Raw genomic sequence first — 27,041 nt, 5'->3', positions numbered from 1 at the left:
CCCTAACTAATCAAGATCCTTCTCCATAGATGCTGCCTGACCTGCTGAGTTCCTCCTGCATTTTGTGTGTTGCTTTTGGATTTTCAGCTACTTCTGCAGTGTTTCACAAGATTTGGCCCAGTCCGTCATGGGTAAAGCCCTCCCAACCATTGAGCACATCTACATGAAACGCTATCATAGGAAAGCAACATCCATCATTAGAGATCCTCACCACCCAGGCCATGCTCTCTGTTGGCTGCTGCCATCACGTAGAAGGAGCCTCAGGACTCGCACCACCAGGTTCAAGAACCGTTACTACCCCTCAACCATCAGGCTCTTCAGCAAAAGAGGATAATTACACTCGTCTATTGAGATGTTGCCACAACCAATGATCTCACTTGAAGGACTTTTTATCCTGTTATTTCATGCCCTCCACATTTATTGCTATTTACTCAGATCTGCACTTGCACGGTTTTTTGTTCATTGATTCTGTTACAGTCACTATTTGCTGAAAAGAATCTCAGGGTTGTATGTGGTGACATGTATGTACTCTGGTAATTAATTTTTTCCTTTATTTTACAGCACCACACATCAAAGTTGCTGGTGAACTCAGGTTGAAGGAACAACACCTTATATTCTGTCTGGGTAGCCTCCAACCTGATGGCATGAACATTGACTTCTCTAACTTCCGCTAATGCCCCACCTCCCCCTCGTACCCCATCCGTTATTTATTTTTATACACACATTCTTTCTCTCTCTCTCCTTTTTCTCCCTCTGTCCCTCTGACTACACCCCTTGCCCATCCTCTGGGTTCACCCCTCCCTTGTCTTTCTCCCCAGGCCTCCTGTCCCATGATCCTCTCATATCCCCTTTGCCTATCACCTGTCCAGCTCTTGGCTCCATCCCTCCCCCTCCTGTCTTCTCCTATCATTTTGGATCTCCCCCTCCCCCTCCCACTTTCAAATCTCTTACTAGCTCTTCTTTCAGTTAGTCCTGACGAAGGGTCTCGGCCTGAAACGTCGACTGCACCTCTTCCTAGAGATGCTGCCTGGCCTGCTGCGTTCACCAGCAACTTTGATGTATGGTCCTGAGAAATTTGTTCTTTTGCGACAGCAGTGCAGTGTAATACATGAAATTACAGTAAGTTACAATAAAAATATAGGGAAAAAACAAGTAAGTTGTGCAAAGACTAAAAAATTAGTGAGGTAGTGTTCATGGATTCACGGTCTGTTCAGAAATCTGATGGCGGTTTCTAAAACAGTGAGTGTGTGTCTTCAGGCTCCCGTACCTCCTCCCTGATGGTAGGAATGAGAAGAGGGCATGTCCTGGGTGATGGGGGTCCATAGTGACAGATGCCGCCTTTCTGAGGCATTGCCTTTGGGACATCTCCTCAATTCTAGGGAGGCCGGTACCCACGATGGAGTTGTCCGAGTTTACAACTTCCTGCAGCTTTTTCCACACCCCCATCCCACTCCCAACACCAGACGGTAACACAACCACTTAGAATGCTCTGCACAGTACAGCTACAGAAATTTGCGAGTGTCTTTGGTGTCATCAAATCATCACAAACTCCCAATGAAGTATAGTTGTTGTGCCTTCTTTGTAATTACATCGATATGTTGGACCCAGGAACTTGAAGCTGTTCATCCTTTCTACTCCTGAAGTAAATTCAAAGGCGCAGGGGAGAGGGAAATGTTTAACTGGCCTTTGCTCTGTTTCTCCCTTCCTTTCCCCTCCCGGTCAACCCTGTGACCCATCCCAGTGCTGAAGGTGAAAATCAAGGACGTCATCTACCTCAATGGAGACGCCAGGATTGTCCTGGAGCCCCGGAGCAGAGCGCTGGTGGCTCCCGAGTCCATGGATCTGAGCGAGGAGCTGTGGCTGGCGGGGGGCTCGGCTTGTACCTGTGACGTCCTGCGGGATCGCACCGCTTCCTACCTGGTGATGGGGCAGATGCAGGGGGAGGGCAGGCGGATGGTCACTCTGGTCCGGCACTGGCAGGGCAGCAAGCGGGACCTGCGGAGGATGGCGAGGGGCTTCAAGAAAGTCCGCTGCTACCCGGGCGACAGGAACTAAGGAAGGAAACCCCTGTCTGCGTCTGTTATCAGTCAGCCATGGCTTTGAGAGTTCACACTCTGAACCGCCAACCCAGCCTCCCCTTACCTCCATCAAATACACCGAGAGTTCCATCCCCAACAACTCCGGCCCAGTCCAGAACATCCAAACCTGTACCCCTCCCACAGTGTGACTCACCCTCGATACCACCCCTCCCACAGAGTGACCCTCCCTCAGTACCGCCCCTCCCACAGTGTGACCCTCCCTCAGTACCACCCCCCCACAGTGTGACCCTCCCTCAGTATCACCCCTCCCACAGTGTGACCCTCCCTCAGTACCTCCCTCCCACAGTGTGACCCTTCCTCAGTACCGCCCCTCCCACAGTGTGACCCTCCCAGTACCACCCCTCCCACAGTGTGACCCTCCCTCAGTACCACCCCTCCCCACAGTGTGACCCTCCTAGTACCACCCCTCCCACAGTGTGACCCTCCCTCAGTACCACCCCCCCACAATGTGACCCTCCCTCATTACCTCCCTTTCCACAGTGTGACCCTCTCTCAGTACCACCCCTCCAACAGTGTGACCCTCCCTCAGTACCTCCCTCCCACAGTGTGACCCTCCCTCAGTATCTCCCTCCCTCAGTACCTCCCTCCCACAGTGTGACCCTCCCTCAGTACCACCCCTCCCACGGTGTGACCCTCCCCTGGTGACCAGTTGGAGATACTGTCCAGCTTGGGGTTTTTTTGCATTTCAACACTTAACCAGTGTTGTCAGTGACTGTACACTCCTCTGAGAGCTGGTGTCGTGAAACCCTTGCTCTGCCCTAACTTTGCGGACGTATCCGCTGGGAATCCCGTCTGTAACCCCCCCAAGATCAAGTTCAGCTTTGTTGGCATCTGACTGTACGTATCTAGAACCAAACGAAACACATTCCTCCAGACCATGGTGCACCCACAAAACATTTATCACGCGCAACACATAAAACAAAATATTTCCATCAATAATAAAATATAATTCAAAATGTATGTAGTTTGCAGCATAGGTAAAGAGTGACGCTGTCCTAGGAGGGCGTTGACAAGACCTCTGTTGTGGCAGGGTATTCTTTCTTCTCATAGTCTAGGGACAGGTGTTAACCCCTATTGCTGAGATCTCCGAGACTGTCTGTACCCACAGTGCCTGAACGTACGGCTCGCAAGAGTCTGATCTGAGGTTTACAGTGATGGGAGAGTAAAACCAGGGTGAATCATTCTCACCGGAAGCTCCTGTGGTATCCAAATAAGTCTTTGTAAATTAGACTGTACCAGCGAAATATAAAAAAATAGCTGTAGATTCCTGTTGCATTGTGACATGTACCACGAATCAGCAAATTGTAAATTTATCCAAAAATAAACTCTCTTTTCGTAGCCTGTTGTATGTTATGCAATATGGTTGGTAAAGACATCGTGATATGCGACATAGAGTATGGGACATTTACCAGGCCATCTCCAGTATTAGTATTTGGGCGTTACAATTGCACCGCAGTTTGTGTTATACGTTACAGCCCCCGCGACCACGGTTCAATTTCCGCTGCTGGCTGTAAGGAGTTTGTACGTTCTCCCCGTGACTGCGTGGGTTTCCTCCGGGTGCTCTGGTTTCCTCCCACAGTGCAAAGGCGTACGGGTCAGTAGGTAATTGATCACGGGGTGTAATTGGGCGGTGCGGGCTCGTTGGAACAACATTGTGTGTCAAGGGGCCTGTTACCGAAATGTATCTCTAAATAAAAACCATTGAGTACAGAACCAAGCACAGCACAGGCTCTTTGGCCCTCAGAGTTGTTCCTACCTTCTAACCTAGTCTAAAATCAATCTAACCCTTTCCTCCTACATAGCCCTCCACGTTTATTTCATCCACGTGTCTCTCTACAAATCTCTGAAAAGTCCCTAATATATCTGCCTCGACCACCATCACTGTCAGAATGTTCCAAGCAATCACCACTCTCTGTGTAAAAAAACTCCCACTGACATCCCCCACAATCTTTCCTCCATTCACTTTAGAGTTATAGCCCCTCGTATTAGCCATTTATACTCTGGAAAAAGTCTCTGACTGTCCACACTATCTATGCCTCTATCATCTTGCACACCTCAATTTAGTCACCTTTCATTCTCCTTCACTCCACAGAGAAAAAAAACCCTAGCTAGCTCCTCCTCTCCTCATAAAACATGCCCTCTAATCCAGGCAGCATCCTGGTAAATCTCCTCTGCACCCTCTCTAATCCAGGCAGCATCCTGGTAAATCTCTGCACCCTCTCTAATCCAGGCAGCACCCTGGTAAATCTCCTCTGCACCCTCTCTAATCCAGGCAGCACCCTGGTAAATCTCCTCTGCACCCTCTCTAATCCAGGCAGCATCCTGGTAGATCTCCTCTGCACCCTCTCTAATCCAGGCAGCATCCTGGTAAATCTCCTCTGCACCCTCTCTAATCCAGACAGCATCCTGGTAGATCTCCTCTGCACCCTCTCTAATCCAGGCAGCATCCTGGTAAATCTCCTCTGCACCCTCTCAAAAATTTATCCTGCACTTTAGTATAATTGTAATAAATCTAAATGGAGTTTGCAAGAGGCAGCTCGTGCTATCTGCTCACCATTCTCTGTGTGAAAAATTCAGATCCCTTCTCACCCTCAACCTACAACACGTCCGAGTTTTAGTCTCCCCTACCTTACCATTCATCTTAACGACAATACTGTGCAAAAGTCTTAGACACCCCAGCTATATACATGTGCCTTAGACTTTTGCACAGTACTGTATGACTCATAATTTAAAATATTTCTGTTACATTTTATTCTCTTACATTGCAAGGTTACATTCCTACCTTGTCCATCCTCTCCCTGTATGAAAGGTCTGGATAGAGTGGATGCAGGGAAGGTGTTTCCTATAGCAGGGGAGTTTAGGACCGGAGGGCACAGCCTCAGAATAGAAGGACGTCCCTTTGGAACAGACATGAGGAGGAATTTCTTTAGCCAGAGGGTAGTGAATCTGTGGAATTCATGGCCACAGATAGCAGTGGAGTCAAGTCAGTGGGTATATTTAAAGTGGAGGTTGATAGGTTCTTGATTAATCAGGGCATCAATGGTTATGGGGAGAAGGCCAGAAAATGGGGTTGAGGGGGATAATAAAGCAGCCATGATGGAATGGCAGGGCAGACTTGATGGGCCGAATGTCTTATGGTCCTGATGCCATCCTTGAAGATCTTCTCTACACTCTTTCCAGTTTAAGCATGACCTTCCTATAACAGGGAAAGCAAAGCTGTACACGGTACTCCACGTATGACCTCACCAGCGACTTGTCAGTGTTGGAGTCTCTAGCTCGGTGACAATCTCTCAGTGTCCGGGCCCTTCTCTGGTACACTCTGCATTGTCAAATTTACCTCAGAACTACCCCAGAGTCAAGTTATAAAAAAAACCACATTCCCCAGTTCTGTCGGCTGGGAACGAGGCCAAAGTCACACAGAGTGTTGACAGCATTAAATACTCTGGCTCTGGCACACTGACATTCCCCACACGGAGAATTCTGTGGCCCCTTCGGACAGATGACGTGTCTGCATTTGTGGTTTACTACGATGTGTCTTAAAAAGACCCTCGGGGTGTAACTCAGCTCAACGCACTAGGGTTGTTAAATTTAATCACGTTAAGATTAATTGTGGATCTAATTATCCCTGAACATTCTGTTCCCTCGCTACATTTCTGCACAGCCTTGTCGACTTCATTATATTTTTATTAAGCATGCGCGAACACCTCGAGGATTTCAATCTGCTGGTTTAGTGTTTACAGAGGATTTGGTCTGGTGTGAATTCCATTCCCAGTTCAGATCATTCGCTTTTGGAAGCAAAGCTTGTAATCCCAGAGGCAATGTAAGCTACACGTTGAACTGAGACATAGATGCAGCCCACACCAGGTTTCATACATAGCCTCTGTTAGCCTAAACGACACCAAATTGGGAAGGGGAGCGGAGAGTCACTTTGACATAGAAAGAGGAAAGAACTCTGTCCTTTTACTTCCCCTCACCTGCCCGTCATTTTCCCCTGGGTCCCCTCCTCCTTTCTCACCTGCTCCACTCTCCTCTCCTATCAGATTCTTTCTTCTCCAGCCCTTGACCTTTCCCACCCACCTGGCTTCACCCAAAACCTCCTTGCTATCCTCCTTCCCCTCCCCTCACCTTCCCCCTTCCTTCTCAGTCCTGAAGAAAGGTCTCAGCCCGAAACGTCGACTGTAGATGCTACCTGGCCTGCTGAGTTCCTCCGGCATTTTGTGTGTGTTGCTCGGATTTCCAACATCCGCAGGTTTTCTGTATGGAAAGAAGTTAGTTTGCTAACCCCATCACCTCTTAGTGGGGCATAGGCCTTGGACAGCAGCTCGCTAGAGTCGTCTCTCCTGGACTCCTGGGCCAATGTTTCAAGTTGACCACAGATGTGGCCCATCTTGGAATTCTTTCCTCTCCCAGGGATGAGGTCTTTGGAGCTTCTGTGGCTTTGGATTTTTATGGGATGGGGTTGCTAGCCCCGTGCTCAACTCTCCTCCTCTCACAGCCGGGCTTGAGACCGTCCATCGCGGAGTTAAAGAGGAAAGCAACACACACAATGCTGGAGGAACACAGCAGGCCAGGCAGCATCTATGGAGAGGAGAAACAGTCAACATTTCAGGCTGAGACTCTTCACCAGGACTGGAAAGGTAGGCGGGGGCAATTGAATTCTTTTAGATAGATAGATAGATAGATATACTTTATTGATCCCGAGGGAAATTGGGTAAAATTTTAATTGTTGAATTAATTTAAATTGTTTTTTATATTTCTTATTTATATAAAAACATAAACGACATAGATTATAAACGCGAGAAAATCTGCAGAAGCTGGAAATCCAAACAGCACACATAAGGTGCTGGAGGAAATGATTAACCAGGTCCTGACGAAGGGTCTCGGCCCGAAACATTGACTGTTTATTTCTTTCCATGGATACTGCCTGGCCTGCTGAGTTCCTCCAGCATTTTGTGTGTGTCAGCGGCAGAGCCGGTTTGGGTACAGAGCAGCCTGCCGATGTGTCAGAGGAGCTGGTTTGGGTATGGGGGACATTGGGTTTGGGTCTCGGATATTGCACTTGCGATCGCCAGACGCTGTTCGACAGCGATAACTCAAGTTGCCACAGGCCTGTTACCCTTGTCTGGTGGAGAGACAGTCAACATGGGGGCTGTGTAGCTTCAGTTGCAGCAAGAACTAGGCCTCAAGCCTTGGGCTTGCCTGCTGCTGCAGACCAGGTAAGAGATGTGGAAGTGCTACAGCGTGGTTGAGCTAGGCCGGGGCCTGGCCTCTCCCGTCAGTGCTGCCCTCCCGTGTTTGAGTGGTGGAATTACAGGCTGGAATGCATGCCCCTGTACACTGCTAGGAGATTGTATGTTGTCGCTCTGGGTATTGGACCATATATGTAAGTGAATACGCTTCTTTGCTTGATATTTTGAATTACGTTACTCACTATTTTTGAATGTTGGCTTGCTATTTTGAATGTTTTGCACCTTGGCCCTACAGGAACACTGTCTTGTTCAGTTGTGTCTATATATGGTTTGATTGATAATTAAACTTGATTTGATTTGATTTAAGTTCCTCCAGCAATTTGTGTGTGATTCACTAATCTGTATCTGAAAGTAACTGAGAGAATGGAGAAATGACGGGGAAAGGTGGCACCTCAAAAAGGCAGCATTCATCATTAAGGACCCTCACTAGCCAGGACATGATCTCTTCAGATTACTGCAGGGGTCCCTGTTCTGAAAAAGCAAGTGCTGACATTCGAGAGGGTTCAAATGAGGCTCACAAAAATGATTTCAGGATTGAAAGGTTTATCATATGAGGAGCGTTTGATGGCTCTGGGCCTGTACTCACTGGAATTCAGGAAAATGAGAGGGGATCTCATTGAAACCTGTAGAATGGTGAAAGGCCTTGTTAGAGTGGATGTGGAGAGGATGTTTCCTATGGTGGGGGAGAGTCTAAGACCAGAGGACACAGCCTCAGAATGGTGGGACGTCCATTTAGAATGGAGATGAGGAGGAATTTCTGCAGCCAGATGGTGATAAATCTGTGGAATTTGTTGCCACAGGCGGCTGTGGAGGCCAAGACATTGGATATAGTTAAGGCAGAGGTTTATAGATTCCTGTTTGGTCAGGGCATGAAAGGATACGGGGGGAAGGCAGCAGAGGGAAAATGGATCAGCCATGTTGAAATGCTGGAGCAGACTCAAAGGGCCAAATGGCCTAATTCTGCTCCTATATCTTATGGTCTTATGGACATTGCTACCATCAAGGAGGAGGGGCAGGAGCCCGAACACACACACACACACACACATTTCTGGAACAGCTTCTTGCCCTCTACCATCGGATTTCCGAGCAGACAGTGAGCCCATGGACACTGCCTCACTATTGTGCTCGCTTCTTGCATTACGTATATATCTTTTATATATATTTCTTATTATAATTTATCGTCAATTTTCAATCTATTGCACTGTACTGCAAAAGAAGGGCCAAAGTACATTGATTATCAAAGTACGTTTACCACATGCAACCTTGAATTCATTTGCTTGCAGACAGGCACAAAACAAAGACACAAGAAACTCGACACAACAGAGACCGACGGATATCCGACGTGCAAAAAAAGAACAAGCTGTGCAAACAATTAAACAAACAAACAAACAACCCTTAGAACACGAACTGCAGAGTTCCACGCCACAGACAGTTAGGCACTGCAGCAACTACAATCTTTTAACCTGACCCTGTGCTTAAATCAGCTAAAGAATGAACTGTACACTGTCTATCAGTGGTAATAATCCTGATTCTGAGAGAGAAAACAGCCATGGAGGGGATGAGGATTGTTCGGTTTCCAAGCATTACGATTACTTATAACTTGTGTTGGCTGCCATTAGGCCAGGGCCTGGGCTCTATTACATTATAATGAGCTTCATTGTTCTACAACAAGAACTCATAACCAATCAGCTGAGAAATAAGATACCCAAACATCTGGCTTGGCAAACCTGATCCCCGTGGCTTCCAGAATGTTCTCCGGGGCCCTGGAGGCAATCAATTATAGAGAAAGTCCAGGAGAGACCTGGTGCCAGGGAGGATTGAGCTGTGTTGCTCTGCACTGTCTGGAACGGGGAGCTCCCGGGCGTTGGAAAGGTAAGGCAGGCAATTTACACACTCAGTGCATTTTGGAACACCTTCAGGTCAATGGGATTACCAATCGATTTTTCCACACACAGTAATATGATTACCCATTCCTCGTCTGTATGCATGTTGGTCAGGGTACCGGGGAAATTCACTGCGTCAAAGTTGTCCCAGAGTATCTTGACATCATCTGTGTAAAGTAACTTACCAAAGCTTACTTCAACAGCTTATGTTAAAAGGGCTGTCCCTCAGTATCACCCGTTCCACAGTGTGACCCTCCCTCAGTACCACCTCTCCCACAGTGTGACCCTCCCTCAGTATCACCCGTTCCACAGTGTGACCCTCCCTCAGTACCACCCCTCCCACAGTGTGACCCTCCCTCAGTATCACCCGTTCCACAGTGTGACCCTCCCTCAGTACCACCTCTCCCACAGTGTGACCCTCCCTCAGTACCACCCCTCCCACAGTGTGACCCTCCCTCAGTACCATCCCTCCCATTGTGTGACCTTCCCTCAGTATCACCACTCCCACAGTGTAACCCTCCCTCAGTACCACCCCTCCCCACAGTGTGACTCTCCCTCAGTATCACCCCTCCCACAGTGTGACCTTCCCTCAGCACCAGCCCTCCCCACAGTGTGACCCTCCCTCAGCACCAGCCCTCCCCACAGTGTGACCCTCCCTCAGTACCACCCCTCCCATAGTGTGACCCTCCCTCAGTACCTCCCCCCCACAGTGTGACCCTCCCTCAGTACCACCCCTCCCACAGTGTGACCCTCCCACAGTACCACCCTCCCACAGTGCGACCCTCCCTCAGTACCACCCCTCACACAGTGTGACCCTCCCTCAGTATCACCCACTCCCACAGTGTGACCCTCCCTCAGTACCACTCCCTCCAAGAATGTGACACTCCCTCAGTATTACCCCTCCCACAGTGTGACCCTCCCTCAATACCTCCCTCCCACAGTGTGACCCTCCCTCAGTACCACTCCCTCCAAGAATGTGACACTCCCTCAGTATTACCCCTCCCACAGTGTGACCCTCCCTCAATACCTCCCTCCCACAGTGTGACTCTCCCTCAGTACCATCCCTCCCACAGTGTGACCCTCCCTCAGTACCACCCCTCCACAGTGTGACCCTCCCTCAGTACCACCCTCCCACAGTGTGACCCTCCCTCAGTACCACCTCTCCCACAGTGTGACCCTCCCTCAGTACCACCCCCTCCAAGAATGTGACACTCCCTCAGTATTACCCCTCCCACAGTGTGACCCTCCCTCAATACCTCCCTCCCACAGTGTGACTCTCCCTCAGTACCATCCCTCCCACAGTGTGACCCTCCCACAGTACGTCCCCTCCCACAGTGTGACCCTCCCTCAGCACTGCCCCTCCCAGTGTGACTCTCCCTCAGAGCCACCCCTCCCACAGTACGACCCTCCCTCAGTACCACCCTCCCACAGTGTGACCCTCCCTCAGTATCACCCACTCCCACAGTGTGACCCTCCCTCAGTACCACCTCTCCCACAGTGTGACCCTCCCTCAGTACCACCCCCTCCAAGAATGTGACACTCCCTCAGTACTACCCCTCCCACAGTGTGACCCTCCCTCAATACCTCCCTCCCACAGTGTGACTCTCCCTCAGTACCATCCCTCCCACAGTGTGACCCTCCCACAGTACGTCCCCTCCCACAGTGTGACCCTCCCTCAGCACCGCCCCTCCCAGTGTGACTCTCCCTCAGAGCCACCCCTCCCACAGTACGACCCTCCCTCAGTACCATCCCTCCCGCAGTGTGACCCTCCCTCAGTACCACCCCTCCCACAGTGTGACCCTCCCTCAGTACCACCCCCCCCACAGTGTGACCCTTCCTCAGTACCACCCGTCCCACAGTGTGACCCTCCCTCAGTACCACCCCTCACACAGTGTGATCCTCCCTCAGTACTACCCCTCCCACAGTGTGACTCTCCCTCAGTACCAACCCCCCACAGTGTGACTCTCCCTCAAACTGAATCTCCCAGTTCAATGCCCTCAGACTGTGTACTCTTTCCTCAGAAGTGTCGGTCTGAAACAGCGGTTTTTCCTTACAATTGTTCCTCTGACAATCCCAAAGCCCAAAGATCTCTTAACGTGACCCCTCGTTCGGGGCTTTTCTCTTTCAAGCAAAGGAGGATGGGAGGTGACTTGGTAGAGGTGGACAAACTGACAAGAGGCCTGGACAGACTGGACAGCCAGAGTCGTTTTCCCAGGGTGGAAATGGCTCATACAAGGGGGCATCATTTTGTGGTGATTGGAGGAAGGTATGGGGGGGAGGGAGGGAGGGAATGTCAGGAGTAGTTTTTTACAGAGAGTGGTGAGTGTGTGGAATGCTTTGCCGGGGTTATGTCAGAAGAAACGTTAGATTGATCCTGGAGTAGATTAAAAAGTCGACACAACATTGTGGACCAAGGGGCCTGAATGTGTCGAACCCTTCAATGTTCCATATTCTAAATTTTCTCTGTACTCGTTCAATATTATTGATATTGTTCCTGTGGGTAAGTGACCAGAGCTGTACACAATGTTCCAAATTTGGCCTCACCAACATCTACAATTTCAACATGACGTCCATTTCCTGTACTCAGTACTCTGATTCATGAAAGCCATCGGTAGAAATTTGTCAGAGAAGACATCCGCATCCACACATCCCTCAAGGTTGATAGGGTGATTAAGAAAGCATTTGATATGTTGGTCTTCGTTACTTAGGGGATTGAGTTAAAGAGCCGCGAAGCAATGTTGCAGCTCTATAAAACCCTGGTTAGACCATTCTGGGAGTATTGTACAAAATGCTGATGGAACGCAGCAGGCCGGGCAGCATCTATAGGAAGAGGTACAGTCGACGTTTCGGGCCGAGACCCTTCATCAGGACTAATGGAAAATAGAGATAGAAAGAGATTTGAAAGTGGGAGGGGGAGGGGGAGATCTGAAATGATAGGAGAAAACAGGAGGGGGAGGGATGGAGCCAAGAGCTGGACAGGTGATTGGCAAAAGGGATACGAGAGGATCATGGGACAGGAGGCCCAGGGAGAAAGAAAGGGGGAGGGGAGCACCAGAGGAAGATGGAGAACAGGCAAGGAGTGATTGTGAGAGGGAAAGAGAGAAAAAACAATAATAAATAATAAATAAGGGATGGGGTAAGAAGGGGAGGAGGGGAGTTAACGGAAGTTAGAGAAATCAATGTTCATGCCATCAGGTTGGAGGAACAACAGCTTATTTTCTGTCTGGGTAGCCTCCAACCTGATGGCATGAACATTGACTTCTCTAACTTCCGCTAACGACCCTCCTCCCTTTCTTACCCCATCCCTAATTTATTATTTATTATTTCTCTCTCTCTGTCCTTCTCACAATGACTCCTTGCCTGTTCTCCATCTTCCTCTGGGCTCCCCTCCCCCTTTCTTTCTCCCCAGGCCTCCTGTCCCATGACACTCCCCCTTCTCTAGCCTCACATCCCTTTTGCCAATCACCTGTCCAGCTCTTGGCTCCATCCCTCCCCCTCCTGTCTTCTATCATTTCAGATCTCCCCCTCCCCCTCCCACTTTCAAATCCCTTACTAGCTCTTCCTTCAGTTAGTCCTAACGAAGGGTCTTGGCCCAAAATATCGACTGTACCTCTTCCTATAGATGCTGCCCGGCCTGCTGTGTTCACCAGCATTTTTTGAGTGTTTTGCTTGAATTTCCAGCATCTGCAGATTTCCTCGTGTCTTGGAGTATCGTGTTCAGTTCTGGTCACCTCATTATGGGAAGAATGTGGAAGCTGCAGGTACGATGATTTGACTACAACAGCTTCCATGGGGTCAACCAAAAGTGTCACTGTCTTTTTTTAAGTGTGTATTTTTTTTTACAATCGCAAGACCCTGCTGGACATTAAAGTACTTCAGGTCTACCCCATCTGTGAGTGGCTTGTTGGTGGAGAAACTGAAGGAGCTGGACTTGGTGCGGATCGTGCTGCTGCCTGTGTCAGAGTTGGTGTGCAAAGGATGCGTGCGGTCTAACTTAGTGGCTTTCCCTGTGATCAAAGCACCCTGTTGGACATTGTTAGTGTGGAATGGTGCAATCCAGTTCACTGCTTTATTGGTGGATGGTGGGTAAGCTATGTGGCCTTGTTGTAGCATGGACTAGGCCCAGGTCACGGTTTCACCCTGTTCACAGCTGTCCAGGGGAGAGACGTCAGAGGCTGCGTGGCTGGAGTCAGTGCTGCCCCCCAGTGTTCACTCAACAAGCTGCATTGTGTTCGCCTGCAGACTGCTGCAACGTTCATGGACTCGGGGATTTGGAATGTTTTTATGTGACTGGATTTTACTGATGTCTTATATATGCCTTGTGCTGTGTGTGACTGTTAGTACTGTGGTCCCGAAGTAATGCTATTTTGTTAGACTGTATTCATGGGTTTTCATGTTTGGTTGAATGACAATTAAACTTGAATTTGAATTTGAGCCTGAGGATTTACCAGGATGCTGCCTGGATTAGAGAGCATGGCTTATGAAGAGAGGCTGAGTGAGAAAAAGCTTTTCTGATTGGAGTGAAGGAGGGTGAGAGGTGACTTGATGGAGGTGTACAAGATGATGAGGCGTAGAATGAGTGGACAACCAGAGACCTTTTCCCAGGTTGAAACGGCTAAAACCAGGGAGCACAACGTGAAGGTGATTGGAAGAAAGTATAGGGGAATGTCAGAGGCAGGTTTTGTTTTACACAGAGAGTGGTGGGTGTGTGGAACATGCTGCCAGGGGTGGTGGTAAAGACAGATACATTAGGGGCTTTTAAGAGACTCTTAGATAGTCGCAGGGATTATAGGAAAACAGAGGGTTATGTTGAAGGGAAGGGTTAGTTTGATCTTGGAATAGGTTAAAGTGTTCACACAACATCGTGGGCTGAAGAGCCTGTGCTTGATGAGTTTCTGAAGTCAGTGGACCTTTGCTATTCATTGTCATTCACTCCTGTTAATATATAGGCGTCCATTAGTCTCATGAGACCATGGATTTGCGCCTTGGAAGGTATGAAAGACCAGCAGTTGCCCATGCTGCAAGTCTCCCTTCTCCACACCACTGATGTTGTCCAAGGGAAGGGCATTAGGACCCATGTAGCTTGGCACCGGTGTCGTCGTTGAGCAATGTGTGGTTAAGTGCCTTGCTCAAGGACACAACACGCTGCCTCAGCTGAGGCTCGAACTAGTGACCTTCAGATCACCAGACGAACGCCTTAACCACTTGGCCACACGCCAACACTCCTGTTAATACAGCATAGAATATAGAGCAGTACAGATCAGGAATAGGCCCTTCGGCCCACAATGTCGTGCTGACCCAATTCAATTAGTAATCAAATGGCCAACTAGACTAATCCCTTCTGCCTACACAGCGTCCATATCCCTCCATTTCCCTCACATCCACGTGCCTGTCTAACCGTCTGTGAAAAGCCTCGACTGTGTCTGCCTCTGTTGTCAGATGGTGTCCCCGGCCATCGCTTTCGCCTTCATCCCCTTCCTGATGACGCTGATCATTCGATACCGTTACTACTTCCTGCTGTTCTGGCGGGCCGTCGTTCTCCGGAAGGTTCAGGATTACGCCACCGGCCTGTCCAGGGAGGAGCGGGCGTTCCGGTACGTGATGTCAAACTGCATCCCCGGGGATCCCGAGAACATCCTCAGCACCTTCGACAAGTGGTGCTTCCACTCGGAATACCTGAGCAACTTGGGCCCGGAGAAAGGTAAGCGGCGTCACGGGGAGAGGCCGGCTCTTGTTCCGGAGCAGGAGCCCTTCCGAGGGGCCGTACCCGGTCTGAATCAGCACTGACGTATGTCCTGAGATCTTGTGTTTCGTGGCAACAACCTGTACATACGAGGGCTCCGTTGCTCAGGGTCGACCGTGGGCATGGCGCCCCCGCTGTCTACGTAGTATGCAGGCCAGGGCAGTACGATATGGAGAGCGAGCTGTTGCCCAGGCAGCAGGCTCCCCCTCTCCAAGCAGCTGATGAACCCAAAGGAACGGCAGAGACAATAGACAATAGGTGCAGGAGTAGGCCATTCAGCCCTTCGAGCCAGCACCACAGACCGATACAGTTCAGCACCAGCAGCATCGCAGGAGCTGCCAGTCAGCATTGACCTCAACGTAGGACTTCCTCAGGGACCCCAGCTCCAGACTCCTTCCTCAGGGTTTACTCCCGAAGCCTTCCCCATGAGTGGGTACAGCCTCAAGGCAGCAGAGGCTTGAGGTCCGAGTTTTTCTTCTAGATGAGCTGCCAGCCACAGCTGATGAGCTCCATCTGCCTGAAGTGACTGGTTTTAAAGCGGCAATAATCCAACTTCGCCCCTTCTCCTGTCAGTAGAAATGGTTCCGCTGGGCTTAGTCGCTAAGCCACATGTGAAGGCCGGGAGCTGTACTTGGTTGTCAGAATATTTGAGATGCACGCCGTTGGGAGCACTTAACAGGCAGTGGGAGCTCACCCACTACCACCCCGGCTGTAACAACCTTAAGGAACCATGCATGCGTACATATAATCACACATATAGACTCAGTGGCCAGTTCAGGAGGTAGTTCCTGTACCTGATAAAGTGGCCATGAAGTGTATGCTCGTGGTCTTCTGCTGCTGTACCCCAGCCACTTCAAGGTTTGATGTGTTGTTCATTCAGAGATGCTCTTCTGCACACCACTGTTGTAACATGTGGTTATTTGAGTTACTGTCACCTTCCTGTCAACGTGAACCAGTCCGGCCATCCTCCTCTGACCTCTCTCGTTAACGAGGCGTTTTCACCCACAGAATTACAACTCATTGTTTTTTTTTTGTTTTTGCACCATTCCCTGTAAACTCTAGAGACAGGAGATCAGCAGTTTCTGAAATACTCAATCCACCCTGTCTGGCACCAACAATCATTCCCTGGTTAAAGTCACTTAGATCACATTTCTTCCCCATTCTGATGTTTGGTCTGAACAACAACTGAACCTCTTGACCACGTCTGCATACTTTTATGCATGGAGTTGCTGCCACCTGATTGGCTGATTAGATATTTGCATTAATGAATTAAATGAAGTGGCCACGAAGTGTTTGCCTGATTCTGACTCTGAGCACCTTCCTATTCTCCAGCTGGGATCAAGCCACTTTAGAAACAGACTCAAGGACAGCCCACAAGTAGTCATCACGTTTCCAGCACCCACGTGGCACGCCCACAGCTTCCTACCCTAACCCACAGGTCTTTGGAGTGTGGGAGGACAGCGGAGCACCCGGGGGAAACCCATGTGCACTCAGGGAGAACGTACAAACTCCATACAGACAGCTGTGGGAATTGAACCCATTGCATTGGCTAACACTAACTGCTGTGCTATTGTCACAAGGAAAGGCTGCTGTGCCTATTTGTAGTCCATGTAGTCCATTCGGCCCATCGAGTCTGCTCTGCCATTCCATCACGGCTGATTTATTTTCCCTCCTCAACCCCGTTCTCCTGCCTTCTTGATGCCCCGACTAATCAAGATCCTATCAACCTCTGCTTTAAAAATACCCCGCTGTAAGATCTGAGTTTCATTCCTGCCGCTGTCTACGTCCTCCCCGTGACTGTGTGGGTTTCCTCCCAGTGCTCCAGTTTCCTCCCACATTCCAAAGGCGTACGGGTCAGGGTTATTGAATTGTCGGCATGGTATGTTGGTGTCAGATGCATAGTGACACTTGCGGGCTGCCCCAGCACATCATCGGACTGTGTTGGTTGTTGATACAAACGATGCATTTCACTGTGTGTTTTGATGTTTCGATGTACATGTGACAAGTAAAACTAATCTAATCCAATCTATATTTTCATTTTAAATCAGCCAGGATCGAATGATGTAGCAGAGTTGATGGGCTGAATGGCCTAATTCTGCTCCTATGCTTTTCATAGACACAGCAGCCTCTGTAACCTCTCCTTCACCTTCCCGCCCAAATGCAGGTCGTATTCTAGAGCGGCTGATTCTGGAGAGTGCGCCGCAGACTGTCCTGGAGCTGGGAACGTACTGCGGGTATGCCACCCTGCGCATGGCCCGCGGCCTGGGTCTGGGCGGCAGGCTCTACACCGTGGAGATGGACCAGAGAAACGCTGCCGTGGCTGAGAAGATCATCCGCATGGCAGGATTTGACGAGGACACGGTGAGCACGAGGAGGGCAGGCAGGCCTCAGCTTTCCATTCGGGTTTATTTATCACAGGTACTCCGAAACATACAGTGAAATGCGTTAACAACCAGCACAGCCAAGGATGTGCCTGAGTGTCACCCTGCATTCTGACTCAACATGGCATACCCACAATGCTCAGCAGAACAACACAACAACCGCAGCAAAACAAATCCCTCTCCCACCCTCCAACACACCCTCTCACCCCCCCTCACACACAGATAGTCCTCCAGCCCAAAGACAGGCTGCCCCAACTCCCAGACTCAGGGACATCAGGCCTCCAGCTTCACACCAGGACTTGCCGATCACAGGTTTCACCTTTGGGTCTTGACTTTCAGACTGGCACAGACCTCTGACCCTAGCAACCCGGGCTCTCGTGACTCTTCTAGGCCTCTACCTTTGGTCTTCAACCTTCAGGCCTAATCCAGCTCAGCTGGGCCTCAGTTCCCTTCACCCCTCTCCAGCCCTGGCACTATAGCCCCTGAGGCGTGGCACTGGGTTTATAAGAGAGTCGTGGAGGGATACGGTACAGAAACAGGCCCTTCAGCCCAACTCATCCATGCTGACTCAATAACTTACTTATGGCCCTTTAAATAGATCTAGATTCGAAAGACCTCCACCTAATCAGACATCTGTACTGGGAACAAACTGCCGCTGTAAGAATAGATGGGGAAGTGAGTCAGTTTACGAAAATCAAGAGAGGCGTTAGACAAGGGTGTGTTTTCTCCCCTGATTTATTTAATGTGTACAGTGAAACAATATTACAAAAAATAAGGGACATCTTGGGAATCAAAGTTGGCGGTGAAAACATCAATAATTTCAGATATGCAGATGACAGGAGGAAGAACTACAAAACTTAATTGATATAATTGTTGAAGAAAGTGCAAAAATGGGTCGATCTATCAATTGCAAAAAGACAGAATGTGTGGTGATATTCAAAAAGAAGGAGAATCTGATCTGCAGGCTGAGAATAAACAGAGAAGACATAAAACAAGTACAGAACTTTTGCTGCTTAGCAAGCTGGGTGACATCAGATGGCAGGTGCGACATGGACATCAAAAGAAGACTAGGGATGGCAAAAGACACCTTTACGAGAATGAAGAGTATACTGACCAATACTAAACTAGGCATGACAACCTGCCTCAGAGCACTGAAATGTTACATTTATCCAGTTATGTTATATGGCTCAGAATTGACAATATCTAGTAACATGAGGAAATGAATTGAAGCAGCAGAGATGTGGTTTTTGAGGAGGATGCAAAGAATATCATGGATGAAATGAATATCTAACGAGGATGTCATGAACAGAGCAAACACAAAAAGAGAAATAATGTATGAGATCATGAAAAGGCAACGTAACTTCACTGGACATGTGATTAGGAAAGAGGAGTTAGAATGCACGGTAATTATGGGAAAGATTGAAGGGAAGAAAGCAAGAGGAAGACAAAGACAAATGATGATGGAGACAGCAGCCAGAGAACTGGAAATGAATACCAATGAATTGATCCACTTGACCCGAAACAGGAGTGTGTGGGCCATGGCAGTCAAAGCTCAAACTGGGCACGGCACCTGATGATGATGATGATGGCCCTTTATGTCATTTAGGGCAGCAATGAAGATCCTCCGTCTCTGGCTGTGTTCAGGGCTTCCTTCATCGTGTCAGTAGCTTCCTCTTGGTTTTCACTACCGTCAGTCATTTAAGTCCAAGGTGGAGCCTCAGGAATACCGTCACACTCAGATGTAGAAGGATTTTTCATTGCTGTGTTCATATCAGTTTTGTTCGACCATTCAGGGCTGTTAGCCCTGGAGGAGTGAGGAATCACTCTTATTCTGACCTCTACCCTTTGACCTATTTGGCATGGATGACCCTACCAAAAGCCAAAGCATAAAGCCCTGACTCCAGCCGACATAGGTCTCTGGGTCACTGAGACACGCAAGCCTCCAAACCTACGACAAAGTTGTGGTCTTCTTGGAGGACAGACTCTGTGTGCCTCTGTGTGTGAGTGTGCGTGTGTGTATGTGTGTGTATGTGCATTTGAGTGTGCATGTGCGTGAGTGTGTCTGTGTATTTGTGTGTGTGTGTCTGTGAGTGTGTGAGTGTGCGTGAGTGTGTCTGTGTATTTGTGTGTGTGTCTGAGTGTGTGAGTGTGCGTGAGTGTGTGTGTGCATGTGTGTGTCGGTGTGTGTGTGTGTGTGTGTGTGTGTGTGTGTGTGCGCGTGCATGTTTGTGTGTGTTATGACACCACTCAACCAGCTGGTATATCTCACTCCTGTACGCCCTCTCATCTCCATCTGAGATTCTACCATCAATGGTTGTACCATCAGCAAATTTATAGATGGCATTTGAGCTGTGCCCAGCCACACAGTCATGGGTGTAGAGAGTAGAGCAGTGGGCTAAGCACACTCCCCTGAGGTGCGCCAGTGTCGATTGTCAGCGAGGAGGAGATGTTATCACCAATCTGCACAGATTGTGGTCTTCTGGTCAGGAAGCTGAGGATCCATTTGCAGAGGGAGGTACAGAGGCCCAGGTTCTGTAGCTTTTTGATCAGGACGAGGAATGACAGTGTTAAACGACTGAGCTATAGTCACCGAACAGTATCCTGTCATAGGTGTTTATATTGCCCAGGTAATCCAAGTAATGGACTGCCTTCATACAATGCTTTTGATGATTGCATCCTCCAAATCTTCATTTTCACTGTAACATTCAAGATGATTGTTGATACCTTCAAATTCTTCATAGTGCCTAACTTGTTGAAGTAGTGAAATTGTTTTATTTTCACTCCTGACAGTTTCTGGTGTCTCAAAGCCTGTGTGTTTGAAACCGTAGTGAACAACACAGTTCTGAATTCTCTTACTGCTTATTCCTTACCAACTATCAGTGACAAAAATCACTGAATTTTTAACACAAACCCATGCAACTGACACTACTTTAAAAATTTTGGTTTAAGCACGATGCAGTGTCTAACAGCCACACAAGTGCACACAACTGACGCTAGTTAGAAACTGTTTGGCAACAGTCTCCTGACCCAATTAGGTAGCACAGTGTCCCAAATAAACGAAGGGAATCCCGGCTATTTTCTCAATTAGTTTTTGTTCTTTAAGAGTTGTCCCAAGTAAACAACTGCCCCGATTAGCTGATGGTGCAGTGAACCGGAATCCACTGTAGGTGGTGAATAAAATTGATACTTGACCCTTGACAAATAAAGCGCACAGGCCACGACAAGTGAGATGGAGAGATGAAGACGGAGTGTATGGGACTCTGATGACAGTCAGAAGAAACTGTCTTCAGCCTCGTACTACATGCTTTCAGGCTTTTCTCTGTGCCTGGCCCTCGTAGGAAGGTGATAGAGAATCAAATGTTTGAAAACTTTCCTTTGCCAAAGTCTACAGAAGTCAAAGTTTCTGTCATGTCTAACATTCATACAGCCAATGCTTCTCCTCTCCCCTCCTTCTTGTTCTGGCTTTTGCTTCTTTCCCCTCTCCCCCTCAAGAAGGGTCTCGGCCTGAAACGTTGACTGTTTACTCATGTTCATAGATGAGTTCCCCCAGCATTGTGCGTGTTGCTCTGGATTTCCAGCGTCTGCAGAATCTCGTGTTTCTGATTTGTGTTCTGTCAAACTGATGTGGGAATGTTGCCTCTACCCAGGTGGAACAGATTGTCCGACCCTCCAATGAGGTGATCCCTCATCTTCGGGAGAAGTTTGCAGTGGACAAGGTGGACTTTGTCTTCATGAACCACTGGAAACGCAGTTACCTGCGAGACCTGAAGCTGTTGGAGGACTACAACTTGCTGCGGGAGGGCAGCGTGATCCTGGCGGACAACGTCATCTTCGCCGGCGCACCGCACTTCATGCAGTACGCCAAGAGCAGCGGCAATTACGCCTGGAAGCTCCACCGCACGCACCTCGACTACTTCCGCCACATCCGGGATGGTATGGCAGAGCTCACCTACACAGGGCTCAAATAGGGACCCTCAGTCGCAGCCTGGGGCCCTCACTGGGTGAGGAGAGAACTCGCACTCTGCAACAGCCGAGTGACCAAACCCGGACACGTTCAAACGGGATCCAAAAACCCCACGACTCCACACTTCCTCCCATCCCTACACTTTCCATCTTCTGTCCCAGTCCAACCGTTCCTCCACCATCTCCCCACCTCCCTTGGTCCAACCACTTCCTTACCTTCAGCCTACAGCAGGGGTTCCCAACCTGAAGTCCAAGGACCTCTTGCTTAGTGGCATTGATCCGTGGCCAGAAAAGGGGTTGGGAGCCCCTGCCCCAGAGTCATAAAGGCAAAGACCACACAGCACAGGAACAGGCCATTCGGCCCCTAATGCTGTGCTGAACCAATTAAATTAGTGTCCTACCTTCCTCTCCATTCCCTCCACTTCCTGCCCTGGTACTCCGGTTCCCGTCCCCCTGCCGAACTGGATTAACTCTTCTGAGTAGTACCAGTGAACGTCCCAGCCAGGATATTGGTTCCCCCCTCCCAAGTTTCGGTGCAGCCCCTCCCTCTTGTACAGGTCCCCCCTGCCCTAGAAGAGGTTCCAATGATCCAAAATCCCGAAACCCTGGCCCCTGCACTGGTTCCTCAGCCACTCATTCATCTATACCATCATCCTGTTCCTGTCCTGAGTAGCAGGTGGCTCTGGGAGTAATCCCGAGGTTACTACATTGGAGGACCTGCTCCTCAGTCTCTTCCTGCTCTCCTATACTGACTGCCCAGGACCTCTTCCCTCTTTCTACCTACGTCACTGGTGCCCATGAGCACCACGACCTGTGTCTGTGACCTCCCTCTTGAGAATCTTCTGAGACATCCCGGACCCTGGGACCTGGTGTCTCTTTCACCAGTCCTATTAATCTGTCTAGACCTGTCTAGACAGCTTGCACCCAGACCATAACCCCCAACACTGCTCCCATCCACGTACCTATCCAAACTTCTCTCAAATGTTGAAATCAAACCCACGTCCATCACTTCCGCTGGCAGCTCATTCCACACTCTCACCACCACTGAGTGAAGAAGATTCCTCCCCTCAGATTCCCCTGAAACATTCCACCTTTCACCCTTAACCTGTGACATCTAGTTGTAGTCTCACCCAACCTCAGTGGAAAAAAACTTGCTTGCACTTACCTTATCTGTACCTCTCATAATTTTGTATACCTCTGTCAAATCTCCTCACCTTCTTCTAACACGAAGCCCTAACCTATCCAATTGTTCCCTATAACTCAGGTCTTCAAGTCCTGGCAACATGCTTGTAAATTTTCTCTGTACTCTTTCAATCTTATTCACATCTTTCCTGTAAGTAGGTGATCAAAACTGCACACAATACTCCACATTAGTCCTCACCACCATCTTATACAACTTCAACAGAACATCCCATCTCCTGTACTCCTGTACTCGTTGACTGTACCTCTTCTGCCTGGCCTGCTGCGTTCACCAGCAACTTTTATATGTGTTGCTTGAAATTCTAGCATCTGCAGATTTCCTCATGTTTCCTGTACTCAATATTTTGATTTATGAAGGCCAATGTGCCAAAAGCTTTCTTTATGACCCTATCTACCTGTGACGCCACTTTCAAGGAATTATGGACCTGTATTCCCAGATTCCTCTGTCCTACCACTCATTGTGTAAGACCCTCCCAGTCCGCAGCACCTCACACTTCAGTTCCCATCAGCCAACGTTCAGCCATCTTTTTCCATCACCGCCACAGCTGGGGTGATCTGGAGTCCGGAGTTCAATTCTGGTGCCGTTCTGTAAGGGAGTCTCTGTATGTCCTGCCCGTGGAATGCGTGGGTTTTCTCCGGGTGCCCTGGTTTCCTCCCACAGTCCAAGGAGGCTCTGGGTAGGTTAGCAGGTCATTGTGAATTGACAGGGTTATCGGTTTACCAGGAATTGCTGGGGTGGTGTGGCTCGAAGAGCTGGAAGGGCCTACTTGCGCCGTATCGCTAAAATAAATGAAGTTTCCCCAGGCTCACTCTCACCCAAAGTCCCCAACTCACTGGTTAACCTCAATTCTCATGCACCCACCATCTTCCCAAGTCCCAACGTCACCTCTGCAAGCCTGCCATTGGCCTGGTTCCCTCATGTTCCACACCTTCAATGTAATTATCAAAGTAATTACCACATGTTACTCTGAGATCCATTTCCTTTTTATTTTATTTTATCCAGCGTTACAGCATGGAGTAGTCCATCGGACATAGGAGCTGAATTAGGCCATTCAGCCCATCACTTCTGCCCCACCATTTCCTTCTCAACCCCATTCTTCTGTCTTCTCCCTGTAACCTTTCACATCCTGACTAATCAAGCCTATCAAACTCCACTTTAAATATACCCAAAGACCTGGCCTCCACAGCTGCCTGTGACAATGAATTCCACAAATTCATCATCCTCTGGCTAAAGAAATTCCTCCTCATCTCCATTCTAAATGGACACCCCTCTATTCTGAGGCTGTGCCCTCTGGTCCTAAACTCCCCCACCAACGGAAACATCCTCTTCACATCCACTCTATCTAGGCATTTTAATATTCAATGGGTTTCAGTGACATCCCCCTCATTCTTCTAAATCCCAGCGAATACAGGCCCAGAGACATCAAATGATGCTCTTAAGATAACCCTTTCAATCTCGTGAACCTCCTCTGAATCCTCTCCAGTGTCAGTACACCCTCTCCTCTGTAACCTTCTCACCGGGGTTCGTATACAGACCTGGCTTGTTGGCTGACTCTGCTGTCAGCCACGGGACTCAGCTGTGGGAAGGCCCCCTTTCACAAACAATATACATCTAGGGTTGGTACGACTTGGGGTTCAACCGAACAGGAACGTCGTGATGTTCCGATTAAAGAAACCTCGATTTGAGTGAATGTTGTGTAAATACTGCCCACACACAATTATCCGTTGACAAGAAATAACAGATCGTACACCGCATAAAATTATAAAGAAAGTGTATTACCAATTGCAGCTTTATCAAACAATTCCTAAGAGGAGAGAATAAAAGGGCCCATTATAGTTAAACCAGTTAAATGTACAAGTGACCATTGGAGCTCATATTGTGTAAAAGCTGAGTATAACTATTACTCACATCGCTGAATTCTCATCACTAGTTGTGGTAAACCATTTATATATATGTTGTAACTGGGTTACCTGTCTGGACGTGCCCCTCTGCTGACTGCCCCGTGGCTCCTCCCACAGACCCATGAATAAAGGCGATTTCACCCTGCTCCTCCCCCTCAGACCAAGGGCAGACACTCAGCACGGAGGTCACGTCTTACTGCGAATAAAAGCCTTTCAGTATTTACCCTACTTCAGTTTTTTGGAATTATTGAAGGTGCTTCACTAATCACCGGTAGAGCTTCCCATCTTGGACTCCTTCAACTCGCAAAGCAATCATGTCTTCCTGTCGGATCGAATCCTACGGGTGTCTCTCCCGATCTTCTCTTTACTGCATCTCCTGCCGAAAGACCCCAAACCAGACTTCTGTCCTTCAGAAAACCCTTCCCCACGGCTTTCTGGAGCCTTCTCTCACATCCCACAATCCCGACTGGCTGACTCACATTCCGAAGCCATTCCAACATGGCTCCTTAGCTTAGCCAGAGCCAAAACACACTTTCCAGCACAGCTCACCGCTTTAACAGAAAGCTGCTAATATGAACAACCTCACAGCTCTGCAGTGGAAATCTTCACCAGGGCATTACACTTAAATAAGGGGCCCAAACCTGCTCACAATGTTCCAAGTGAGGCCCCATCAGTACCTCATAAAGCTTCAGCTGTTACGTTCTTGGCCTCTCGGAATGAATGTTGACTCTGCATTTGCCTTCCTCACCACAGGCTCAACCTGCAAGTTAACTTTTAGGTCCCTTTGCACCTCAGATTTCTTAATTTTCTCCCTGTTTCGAAAACAGTCTACACTTCTATTCCTTCTACCAAAGTGCATGACCATACACTTCCCGACACTGTATTCCATCTGCTACCTCTTTGCCCGTTCTCCTAATCTGTCGAAGTCCTTCTCTAGCCTCTCTGCTTCCTCAAAGCTACCGGCCCCTCCACCTATCTTCGTATTGTTCTCAAACGTGGCCACAAAGCCACTAATTCTGTCATCCAAATGATTGACGTGTAATGTAAAGGGAAGTTGGCCCAGCATAGACACCACTAGTCACCAGCAGCCAGTCAGAAAAGACTCACTTTATTGCCACTCATAGTTAATCAGCCCTTCCAGCCACGCCATCCCAGAAACCCCTGTCAACCCCGGTTTAACACCTGGCCACGTAGAGGCAGAAATGAGGATCCTGAACACTCCTGGGGTGCAGTAGAGAAGGTGACCGAGGTCACGCAGAGGTGGGGGGTCCTTCATTGTTGCCCTAAATGCCAGCAGCGATGGAGGCTCTTCATCTCCGTCTGAGCTGGGCCTTCTCATTTACATAAGGAAGCAGTAATCGCAAGAAGACTTACAGTGACCAAGAAACCCAGCTGGTACGTCTTTGGACTTCAGGAGGAACCCGGAGCAGCTGTACATTCCATGGAGAGGAAGACGGAGACTCCCTTCTGAGCAGCACCGGAATTGAGCTTGGAACTCCGGAACGCCCTGAGCCGTAATCGTGTTGAGTCAGCCGCTAGGCCCCCATGGCCTCCATGCTCTTGCAGGAATTCAGAAAGATACAAAGAGACAAAGAAAACCCACATGGAAACAAAGACGGACAAACAAGCAACGTGCAAAAGGCAACGAATTGTGCAAATGCAAAAAACAAACGAAATTATAATAAATGATAAATAAATAATGAATACACGAGTTGCAGAGTTCTTGAAAGTGAGCCCGTAGGTCGTGAAGTCAGTTCGGTCCTGGCTGTTTGTATTTTTATGAGTTGTCCCACAGAAACAGCTGCTCTGATTAACCGGAATCCACTGTCTCTATTGTAAATGCTGAAGCTGGTATTGATGAGCACAAATAACAAAACTGATTCCAGGTGAGGCAACGCTTTGCCGGCAAGTTTGTTGGAGTCGTTGACTGTTTCCAGTGCTCGCAATGTAGTCTCCGCTACGGCGGCGAGACCCGATGTAAGATCAGGGGCTGTTTTGTTGAGCGCCTCTGCCCCATCCACCAAAAGCGGAACTTCCTAGTCGCCAATCATTTTAATTCCTGTCCCCATTCCTGTTCCAACATGACAGTCCCCCTCTTTTTTGATGATGAGGCCACTCTCAGGTTGGAGGAGCAACACTTCATATTCGGTCTGGATAGTCTCCAACCTGATGGCATGAACATCAGATAACTCTTACAGTAAAATTCAGTAGCCCTTCCCTTTTTTTCCATTCCCCGCTCTGGATTCTCACCTCTTCTTCTCACCTGCCTATCTGATCAACTCCCCCTGGTGCCTCTCCTGTTTCCCTTTCTCCCGTGGTGCATTCTCCTCTCCTTTCAGATTTATTCCTCCCCAGCCCTCTACCTCTCCCACCCACCAGGCTTCATAGATCCCGGGGGAAATTGGTTTTCGTTACAGTTGCTCCATAAATAATAAATAGTAATAGAACCATAAATAGTTAAATAGTAATATGTAAATTATGCCAGTAAATTATGAAATAAGTCCAGGACCAGCCTATCGGCTCAGGGTGTCTGACCCTCCAAGGGAGGAGTTGTAAAGTTTGATGGCCACAGGCAGGAATGACTTCCTATGACGCTCTGTGCTGCATCTCGGTGGAATGAG

The 27,041-nt window shown here is 48.9% G+C and overlaps 2 protein-coding genes across 11 annotated transcripts in view; both read left to right on the top strand.

Annotated features, from left to right (window-relative positions):
- LOC134349817 (secreted frizzled-related protein 2-like) overlaps positions 1 to 3,419 on the top strand; it is a 71,525-nt gene extending 68,106 nt beyond the window's left edge. For all 7 annotated transcript variants that reach the window (XM_063054731.1, XM_063054728.1, XM_063054730.1 and 4 more), the window contains one exon: positions 1,742 to 3,419. In XM_063054731.1, the coding sequence (XP_062910801.1) occupies positions 1,742 to 2,055 (314 nt within the window). In that variant the 3' untranslated portion in view covers positions 2,056 to 3,419. The remainder of the gene's footprint in view (positions 1 to 1,741) is intronic.
- A 2,408-nt stretch (positions 3,420 to 5,827) lies between these two features.
- Positions 5,828 to 26,047, top strand: tomt (transmembrane O-methyltransferase). Of its 4 annotated transcripts, none has more exons than XM_063052986.1 (4): positions 5,828 to 5,919; positions 14,671 to 14,932; positions 17,139 to 17,335; positions 21,003 to 26,047. In XM_063052986.1, the coding sequence occupies exons 2-4, from the start codon at positions 14,671 to 14,673 to the stop codon at positions 21,321 to 21,323; spliced, it is 780 nt and encodes a 259-aa protein (XP_062909056.1). In that variant the 5' UTR covers positions 5,828 to 5,919; the 3' UTR covers positions 21,324 to 26,047. The 4 variants fall into 4 exon arrangements, with proteins under 4 accessions (XP_062909056.1, XP_062909057.1, XP_062909054.1 ...); XM_063052984.1 differs by lacking the exon at positions 5,828 to 5,919 and adding an exon at positions 9,083 to 9,220; XM_063052985.1 differs by lacking the exon at positions 5,828 to 5,919 and adding an exon at positions 9,130 to 9,220 and having other exon boundaries at positions 14,585 to 14,932.
- Positions 26,048 to 27,041: the final 994 nt, after the last annotated feature.

Source organism: Mobula hypostoma, chromosome 7 (assembly GCF_963921235.1).
Source record: "Mobula hypostoma chromosome 7, sMobHyp1.1, whole genome shotgun sequence".
In the NCBI taxonomy this organism is placed as follows: Eukaryota; Metazoa; Chordata; class Chondrichthyes; order Myliobatiformes; family Myliobatidae; genus Mobula; species Mobula hypostoma.
Note: the sequence above shows the minus strand (reverse complement) of the source record. Positions and strands in the feature narration are given on the sequence as shown.

What these genes read in the sequence shown, in the direction of transcription:
- tomt (XM_063052986.1), top strand. Translation starts at nt 14,671, where the DNA reads ATGGTGTCCCCGGCCATCGCTTTCGCCTTCATCCCCTTCCTGATGACG. An exon ending in CAACTTGGGCCCGGAGAAAG is followed by an intron (nt 14,933 to 17,138) that starts GTAAGCGGCGTC and finishes GCCCAAATGCAG; the next exon opens with GTCGTATTCTAGAGCGGCTG. An exon ending in CAGGATTTGACGAGGACACG is followed by an intron (nt 17,336 to 21,002) that starts GTGAGCACGAGG and finishes GCCTCTACCCAG; the next exon opens with GTGGAACAGATTGTCCGACC.